The 10506-nt window shown below is 33.5% G+C and overlaps 1 protein-coding gene across 1 annotated transcript; it reads left to right on the forward strand.

The window, feature by feature from the left end:
- Positions 1-8589: 8589 nt before the first annotated feature.
- Positions 8590-9909, forward strand: LOC143605636 (uncharacterized). Its single transcript, XM_077081676.1, has 2 exons — positions 8590-8876; positions 9505-9909. Exons 1-2 carry the CDS (start codon positions 8619-8621, stop codon positions 9685-9687), a joined length of 441 nt encoding a protein of 146 aa, XP_076937791.1. The 5' UTR covers positions 8590-8618; the 3' UTR covers positions 9688-9909.
- Positions 9910-10506: the final 597 nt, after the last annotated feature.

The raw sequence follows: 10506 nt of genomic DNA on the forward strand, positions 1-10506 counted from the left end.
GAACATCGTTAACCGGAGACACATAACCTGAAAGATTGTTTAGGAATGAATATATAGGAGAAGAGAAATCTCGATAAACTAGAATCATGTAGCAGGGAATCAATTATTAGGATATTTTCTCTTTTATTGGGTCATTTGTGTTTGTGTGCTGACGTGGTATTTTAAAAAAATAATACACAAATGCAAAATTTTACTTTTTATTAAATATGAGAATGAGAATTTGCTATCGAAAATTCATAAGACCTTTGAACGTGAATACGGGTAAAAACGAGTTGAGCCGCGCTGAACCCGATTAAGTTCGAGTTCGGCTTATTTTGACTTACGAGAGCTCAAGCTTGATTTGTAAGTCTTTTATTGACTCATTTATTATTATACATTCATTTATATATGATTTTAATTATTCTGTTATATTACATGAAAAACCTTAAACGACCTAAGCTTGGGTAACCTTAAATGAGCCAAAGCTCGGCTCAAGCTCCAATATGTGTCCGTTCGGGTTTTTTCCCACCATTTGTTAAGTATTTATCGATCCAATCTTGGATAGCTGACGAATGAATCGACTAGTTAGCACCCATGAACGGGAACTAAGTAAGGATGATCTTCAAAAAAGTTATCACTGAAATCAATGAGCTAAAGATTTTTAACACTCTTGTAAAAGTAAATATTTATAAAATTTTTAATTATTAGACAGTGACAAAATACGATACGATAATCTCTATAGATGGATAAAGATATATTTTGTTGTTTAATAGATGAGAACAAAAAGGATGCTCTATATTGAACAAAAATAAAATAAAATATCCTAGTTGAATGAAGATATTATTTGATTTTCTAATTTTGTAACTTATACGTATGATATCCTTTTAAAACTTATGAACTACTACCAAAATATCTGAATATGTAGGCAGTTTCTTTATTATTTTACAACTGAATATGTGCTTGCATGTTTTTATTCTAAAACGATGATTTTCTTGTGTGTTAGGCAGCTGTATTTTTAAAATTTGGAGGGTCATATGCCCCAATCTGATAAGACTATGCTGTTTTAACCGGGTATATACTGGCTCGGATTCTTGGCTTGGACGTTACCCCGAAAAACCATACTCTCAACTTTCACTTGATAGTCATTGTGCCACCATAAGAGCCGAACTCTGAGGCGTAACACACGGTGAGACAAAAACTCTGGTGAACTCGGGATTTGAGTCAACAACCTTGCAAGATCTAACTCAAATTCTTCATTGTCATAAACCATCAAAAGGGATACAAGCAGAGATCAACCTTAGATCTCCATTAAAAATCCAAGTCTTCTATCACTAGGCCACAAAAGTATTAGGTTTACTTTTGTTAAAACTATAAAAAATATTAAATTTAAGGAATTTTGAAACTTATATTAATACGTAAAGAAGTAAAATGGATAAGTCCTCTCTTTATTAGTGAGAGGTAGGGGGTTCAAACCTCACTATCACCAATTTATATGGGAGATATGAGGGATAACCCTGGCTAGCCAGGGTTCGAGTCCTGATCTCACCCGGTTTTACCGGCTCCTCGTTGTCGTGCTGTTTGGTGGGCGTGGGGGTCGGGTTTTATCCGGGGAATCCCTCGATAGGTGGACCGCTATGGGCTCCGTCCGTGCGGACTCGTGGCCGGCTCGGGCTACCTTTAGTCATTGGAGGCCGCGTACGAAATACCCGTCGTTACTTAGTTTGTCGTTTAAAAAAATGGATAAGTATACTATTCATTATCTTATCAAATTGGTAATTTTTTGAATTTGAGCAACTTGAAAAAATGAAAATTAAAGTTGGTAATATATTTTGACTTTTGACCAAGTGGTACTTGCCATCTGTATTTATTCCTTTCTTGTATTAGCTACTTTTTGTTAATTTTGAAGCGAGATGAAATGAGTCGTCTTATGCTAAATTTGATTAGACAAACTAATTTCACACGACAAATTAATTAAAAATCCTCAATCCTTGGTGTTATCTTCTTATTTAATTAAATAATGATGCGTCTTTTTTATGATATGTTGTTTTTCTTATTATAGGAATAAACTCTTGATAAATCGGTAGAAAGACAGAACTTTTAATGGGTATAGACATCATTTTGAGAATTTATCAAAATTGATGCGCATCATCCGAAATTGTGATGATGTATTGAACTATTAATGCAAAAATATTACAAATGTATTGATCTCTTGATCTACAACAATTTTTATAACACTGATTCTCCAATATTGTTACATGGAAATAGCCCGTTCAAATTAAAAATTACAATGAAATAGCATTGAAAAGTCAAGTTTTTCATAAAACCTTGAGTTAATGGCCATTTTCGTCCCTGTGGTTTGCTACTTTCGTCACTTCAGTCCAAAATTTGTATTTTTGTCAATTTAGTCCTCATAGTTTTAAATATTAGCCAATTACATCCTATCCGTCTAACGGCATCCAGCTATGTCGTTAGTTTAAGGGTATTTTTGTCTTTCTCCTTTTTATTTTGAGTTATTGGTCATTTTCGTCCCTGTGGTTTTATACTTTTACCAATTCAGTCCAAAGTTTGAAATTTTGTCAATTTAAGTCAGTTTTTTTCTATAACCCTAGAGAGCATTATCCAAGCCCAAAACAAGTCTGCATTTACTCTGTCGACAGCAGTAATCATACCCCCTCCTCTCGTATTTAGTTTCTAGACGGTTCCTAAACTCTCCCCCATGGTGGAATTCAATGGTAAAGTGGTCAAAGCAATTCCGTGAAACCGAATTGTACGGAAAAAACTAAAAATCGTTTATTTGATAATTGCATAATATTTAGGGTTTAGAGATTAACATATCATAACGAAAATCTGGGTCGTAATCAACTATTATACATTAATCAATAAAACAATTTTTAGTTTTTTGTGTATAATTCGATTTCAGGGAATTACCTTGACCACTTTACCATTGAATTCCACCATGGAGAAGATTTTAGGAAATGTCTAGAAACTAAATATAAGGGGGGTATGATTACTGTTGTCAACAGAGTAAATGCATACCAGTATTTGAGGTTGCTCGATGGTTTTGGGCTTGAATTATGCTCTTTAGAGTTATAAACAAAAAACATAAAAAATAAAAAATACTGAATTAAACTGAACATTAAATTGACAAATTTTCAAACTTTGGACTGAATTGGCAAAGATATCAAACCACAGAGACTAAAATGACCATTAACTCAAAATTAAAAGGAGAAAGACAAAAATACACTTAAACTAACGGCATAGCTGGATGCCGTTAGACGGATGGGACGTAATTGGCTAAAATTTAAAACTATGAGGACTAAATTGACAAAATTAAAAATTTTGGACTGAAGTGGCGAAAGTAGCAAACCACAGGGACGAAAATGGCCAATAATTCTAAAACCTTTTTCTATTTGACCAAAACCATCTTCTTAGCTAAACTACCGTGTGATACATAATACATGTAGAGAGAATAAATATGAGAATTATGTAAAAACCTAATTTACAAAAAAATCTATAATATATATAAACGAAAACCCAAAAATTCTACGTATCACGATGTGGTCGCTCCCCCCTTTATGGAAGTCACCAGATTATTTTATTCTTAAATGAACTCTTCTCATGCATTTGACCCGAATTCATGGGTATGGGTCTCTCCAAATCCAGATAGTCATTAAACGGGTTATAACATCCCATTATATTAAAAATTAATCTTATCAAATATTTGATATGAAAAATTCTATAAAATAGGGTGATGCAGTTTCGGAAGCGATCAATGGCTCGAGAGACTCATGATTAATCAAAACCGATAAAACGAACCAAAGGTTCAAAGAACAATGTTCTTATAATATAAAACTTAATCAAAAACTAATCAAACAAAAGACCTAACAATCATATTTAAAAATAAAAGTAAATATTCGGTCCGGGCCGAGTTAATGGACCGGATTCCCATCATACTCCCCGTCTTCGAAAAAAACTCGTCCTCGAGTTTTGCCTTCGAAAGCAAGCCACCCGGATCAAACGAAACATCAACGCGCTCCTCATTTATTAACACCACAATCAGCCCAAACAATTCAACTTCACAAAACGCCTCGTGTGACTCTGAACATATACCACCTGGATCGAAAGGAGCATTGAAGCGTTTCCGAATCACTCTCAATTTGACCCGCTCAGATATTTTAGATCCAACAAGAGACCCATATAGCCGATGACACGACTTTCCATTAACACTTTTTACTTCCATTTGAGCAACACCACATGACCCATCAACTTTCAGTCCACCATCTCCTTTTTGCTTATTAACTATGTTTGAAATAGAGTTAAGTTGTATGGGCCCACCACTACAATTTGTAACAGTGGTTTTAACCTCCATCTCATTCACATATATACGTGCTATACTCTTAATAAAAAATGGTAGGTAACTATTTTCCTTGATTAAATTGCACTTATATATGTTAACTATATTAATCACCTTCTCAATATTACCCCTTTTAAATTTGACTTCTGAAAATAAACTATCTTTAGTCAATCTTTTCTCAACTTTAGCCTTGGAAGAAGGGTTTTCCAAACAAACTCCCAAAGTTCCCTTATCAATCACCGGAACATCCTTAGCCACCATATCACCACCAATTTCACCCAACAAGCTTTTGGAAACCACTTTATCATCATCTTCTTTAACATGACAATTCTTGGAAATTGATTTATCGCCAGTAACTTCGTTAAGAATATTTTCCACAAACAAACATTCTTCTTCATCGAAACCATTCTCGTCTTCATCGAATCTGGGTTTGTCTTCCGATAAACACTCTACTTGATAGATCGGTTCGTAGAATCGGGGTGGGTGACGGCTGAACGGCTGCTGCTCTCCGTCGCCACGTTCGTCCCAGACGACGGTGTTTGACTCGGTTTCCGTCGTGCGCATCTCCCGTTGTATTTCGAGATCGCGGACTCGTTTTCGGAGTCGTTTGATCTCTTCAAGATCGCGGACTCGTTGTCGGAGTCGTTGGATCTCCATAAGATCTCGCGGGTCGGAACAGACTCCACCGCTGCCTCGGTCGGCGACTTTGCGAGTAGGAGATCGATCTTCTCCACGAGCACGTGAATAGAAAATACTTCGATCGTTGCCTCGGTCGACGACTTTACGATCAAGCAGGTATTCAACACCACGTAGAGCCATTTGAGAACCAAAAGCTCTGATACCAACTGATGCAGTTTCGGAAGCGATCAATGGCTCGAGAGACTCATGATTAATCAAAGACGATAAAACGAACCAAAGGTTCAAAGAACAATGTTCTTTTAATATAAAACTTAATCAAAAACTAATCAAACAAAAGACCTAACAATCATATTTAAAATAAAAGTAAATATTCGGGCCGGGCCGAGTTAATGGACCGGATTCCCATCATAGGGATATACTAAAAATTAAATCCATTTTAAAGAAATATTATTTATAATTAACAAAACAATTTTATAGTAAATAATATAAGTGGGTCATGGGTCTCACTTAACTCATATAACTTTTAAACCGGGTATAACATCTCATTTATATGTGAAACCCTTTTATCATAAACTCCAAATTATATTATCAACTTTCTTACAATAAATAAAATTAAAATAAAAAAATATATATAAATATTATAAACGAATAATGTAAAACAACATATGAGGATGTAAATAAATTACAATACATGTTGCGCGCAAAAAAAAAAAAGAAAAAGGATAAAAGACTAAACTAAAAATCTTAATCTTAAATATATATAAACGAAATCCTTAAATGCTCTCTGGTTGCTTTTTACATTCTATCAAGCCACCGAATTGTTTTATTTATAAATGAAGGTTTCTCATGCATTTGAAACGAATTCATGGGTATGGGTCTCACTAAACCCAGATAACCTTAAACGTGTTATAACATTTCATTATATTAAAAAATAATCTCACATTGATATAAAAATCTTATAAATAGAAATATACTAAAAATTAATATCCAATTTTTTTAAGAAAAAAGATATTTTTTATATTAAGTAACAATTCTATAGTAAAAAAAATAAGCGGGTCATGAGTTTTACAAAACCCATAGCTTTAAAACGGGTTATAACATCTCAATTATTTGTGAAACTCTTTCATCATCAAACACTAAGTATATTATTAACATTCTTATAAAAATAAAATTAAAATCCAAAAATATAAATATTAGACACGAAAAGGAAAACACAACCCCTATAATACAGGAGATAAAAACTAATATAATATATAAAAAGGCATTATGCATCTGTATTTATATTAGAGAAGTAGTGTACAATATCACATAAACATTTTACCCACAAAAGGCCTTTAACCTCAATTCGATCCTTCCAAAGGACCTATTCACATAGGCTAAAACTATCCGAAAATAGAAAGACATGCATTGAAGATGATTTAACAAATATTTAATGTCTATATAAAAACAGTGCATCAATTTTCTTATTATTTTTTTTAATACTTTTTTTTACTCTTAAACTATTATGCGTAGAGGTGGCAATAGGTTGGATTTGGATGATTGGTCAGGATGGGTATGGGTCAAGATGGATATGAGGTCAAGATGGATTTTTAAAATAAAGGGTTAGGATGGATATGGGTCAAGATGGATAAAACTAACCCATCTTGACCCAAGTGAAGGTTGACATACAAAGAGTTTTAAAAACCCTCAAAAAATTATTCAAAAAAACTATTAAAAAAATAATAACTCGAAATATAAATAAAAAACGCAAAATGTAAAATAACTAAAATGTTTCCCCAATTCTCTTCGTTCATAAAAAAAACCTTTTTATTCCAGTTAAATTTCGAGTTTTTCGGGTTCTTTTTATTCGTTTTTTTTTCATTTCGGTCGGTTTCGGTATCTGCTCGGTTTCAATGATTTCGGTTTCGATTTCTCGGTTTTTTCGGTTTCAGTTTTGTTTTGTTTTAGTCAGTTTTTTCGGTTTCATTCCGTTTTTTTTGTTTCGTTTCGATTCATTTGTTTTATTTTGGTCGGCTACGTTTCAGTTTTTTTGTTTCGTTTTGGTAAGCTTTTTGATTGCATTTTTTTTTGTTTCGTTTTGGTTAGTTTTTCGGTTTCATATCGGTTTTTTTGTATCGTTTTGGTTGTTTTTCAATTTCGGTTTAGTTTCGTTTCAGTTTTTTTGTTTCGTTCGTTGGTTCGGTGTTTTTGATTCGTTTTGGTCCGGTTTTTAAATTGCATTTAGTTTTTTTATGTTTCCTTTTGGTCAGTTTTTCAGTTTCAATTCGTTTTTTTTGTTTCGTTTCGGTCGTTTTTCTATTTCAGTTCAGTTTCGTTTCGGTTTGTTTGTTTCGCTTTGGTCGGTTCAGTGTTTTTGTTTTGGTCAGGTTTCAGTTGCATTTCGCTTTTTTTTGTTTCGTTTTGGTCATTTTTCTATTTTGGTTCAGTTTCGTTTTGGGTTTTTTTTGTTTTGTTTCGGTTGATTCGGTGTTTTGTTTCGTTTTTGTTGGTTCGGTGTTTTTGTTTTGTTTTGGTCCGCATTTCAGTTGCATTTCACTTTTTTTTTTGTTTCGTTTTGGTCAAATTTTCGGTTTCATATCGGTTTTTTTGTTTCGTTTTGGTCGGTTTTCTATTTCGATTCAGTTTTGTTTCGGTTTGGTCGATTCGGTGTTTTTGTTTAGTTTTGGTTAGCTTTTCGGTTGCATTTCGCTTTTTTTTTGTTTCGATTTGGTCAGTTTTTCGGTTTCATTTCGTTTTTTTCGTTTTGGTCGTTTTTTTATTTCGGTTCAGTTTCGTTTTTGTTTCGTTTTAGTCAGTTCGGGGTTTTTGTTTCATTTTGATCGGTTTTTGGGTTTCGGATGAATTTTGTTTCGCACATGATAGTTTGGGTATTTTGAAATAGATAAATTTTGGATAACTTGGATACTTTGTTTTGACCCATTTTAACCTATAAATGAAACTCACTTGTATATTTCAAACCCATCCTGACCCACTTGTAGAATTTTTATGATCCATCCTAACCCATTTTACTTTTAAAGTTTATCCATCTTAACCCAAAACAAGCCATTTGGGTTGCCACCCTTAATTGTGCATCTAGCTCTCTTGCATCAATCATAATTTTTCTTACTTCACTTTTTTGTTATTTCTTGTGAAAACGCAATTCACATGTGATTATCATCAGACTGAAGGTTTAAACAAAAATGAAAACCAATAAATCTTTTATACATGTATATTTATTTATTTATATATCCCTAAATAAAATTATCATGAGTTGGAATAAACAATATCTCACAAAACATGTGATCAGTGGGCCACATATAACGTACACAGAAATTGACCAAACCACCCCTGTACAAACACTTAATCCCGAAAAGCCCCTAAACACTATCACGCTCATCTCACGTGACTAAACATTCCAGAACATCAAAGATGCTCAGCATGGTTTCCTAACCGATACTAACACAAAAGATAAAACCACATCCACTCACCACAACCGTCCGATCACACGCCACGTCACTGATCCGTTCCAAACCACAATTCAACGGTCGAGATCAAACGTCCTGTATAGCTACTCTGAAGAACTCACTCACTCTCTCTTTCCTCTCAATCTCGTTACTTTCTGTTACTCTATTTTCCGAATATTAATCGGATTTTGATACTGTTTGTTATGAAGATGAAGATGTTGTTTGAAGGTGAAGAAGTGTTTGAAGAAGACGTTGAAGATGATAACGAGGAGGAAGATGATGATGACGATGATGTGCAGGAGGTTGTGCCTAGCTCCGGCGGTGGTCTGCCGGTGCATCCGGTGGATGATGACGAAGATGAAGAAGACGATGACGAAGAAGACGGAGATGAAGATGATAACGCCGGTGATGATAGCGATGACGGTGACGGTGACGGAGATGAGGAAGACGATGAAGATGAGGTATAGTTTCTGTTACTTTTCCGTTGCTGTTTGTTAACGTGATTAATCTTCAATAGTTTTCTTTTATTTTACCTTTTTTGTTTTTGTTATATCTTCAATAAATATTTATTATTATTGATTTGCTAATCTTCAATACTTTTCTGTCATTTTACTTGATTATTTTTGTTTGTTATTATACTGATTTTCTTTTTGTTATATCTTCACTAATTTTCTGTTATTTTACTCATTTTTTAGTTAATATTATAATATTATTTTACTGATTTAATTTCAATAATTTAATGTTGTGTTACTAATTTTTTGTTAATATGTTATTTTACTGTTTTTTTGTTTATTTTACTGTTTTTTTGGTTAATTTTCTGTTATTTAACTGATTTTCAGTTACTGTTACCAGATCTCGATTATCTCAAAGCTCGATTTATCGTTATTAAGTTATTAAATTAATTTATTTCTGTAATTCACTGAATTTAAAAATAACTTATTAAGAGTTTTTGGATTAGGTTTCACAGCTTCCGTTGTTCATTCTCTACAAATCATAATCTGAAAAATTTTCATCAAATTCAACACAATTTGTATATGGTTTTAAATATTCTCTCTGCTGATGATGCTTGACCAATTTATTATGAATTAGGTTGAGCAAGATGAGAACGGTGCCGGTGAAGAGGAAGATGATGAGGATGATGGAGAAGAAGATGAGGACGACGAAGACGGTGGTAAGGCTGAGGCTCCAATCAAAAGAAAGAGATCGAATAAAGATGACTCAGATGACGACGATGATGATGATGACGATGATAAGAGGCCATCCAAGAGATAGTTGGTCAAAAATTCCAAACTACTTGCAAGTTACAGAAGGATAAGTTATTAGTTTTAATGGTTTTGTGTAGATGTTATTCCAGTGCTTGACAATGAATAAGTTTTCCTTTCCTGAAAGTCTTGGTTATGTGTCGATTTGTAAACTATAACTGTGACTTGTATTATCGAGATGTTTGATATTGATCGTTTTTAGGACAGACGAAAAGAAACCGTGCTTTGTTCATGCTTGTTTGTGATTGCTTTGGTTGTGGTTGAGGTTAGATTTCAAAATTTTAACGTGTTCTTGGTTCATGATGGAAGAAATGAGTTAGGCTAACATGGTTTGTGAAACGGTTCGGCAACACCTCAAGCGTCTTTTTTACCTGATCGGTTTATTCACGTCGACTCTCCCAATGTCGCAACCCACTTCAACAGTAATGTTGCTGTTACAATTCTTGCCATCGCCTAACTTTAAAAATAAATAATAACCTTATAAATATCCACAACACAATACAATTTCTTTCAAGAATTGTAGTAATTTCCATTATCAATCTCTATTTTATTCATCACCATATTATTTTGTGTCTAAATAAATTTCCATCATCTAGGTCTGATGGTTTGAATCATGATACCTTACACTTTCTTTCTTCAGTTACACAAGCATCTAGGCCTGTAAACGAACTGAATGTTGGTGAATTGTTCGTAAACCGTTCGCGGGAAGTTCTTTTATGTTCGTTTATTTAATAAAAGAACGAACACAAACAAACAATTTGTGTTCGTTTAATTAAACGAACGAATATGAACACATGTTCCGAACGTTCACTTATGTTCATGAACGTTC

Source organism: Bidens hawaiensis, unplaced genomic scaffold, assembly GCF_021521415.1.
Source record: "Bidens hawaiensis isolate Kalapana, Puna unplaced genomic scaffold, B.hawaiensis_p1.1 tig00070487_1, whole genome shotgun sequence".
Classification (NCBI taxonomy): domain Eukaryota; kingdom Viridiplantae; phylum Streptophyta; class Magnoliopsida; order Asterales; family Asteraceae; genus Bidens; species Bidens hawaiensis.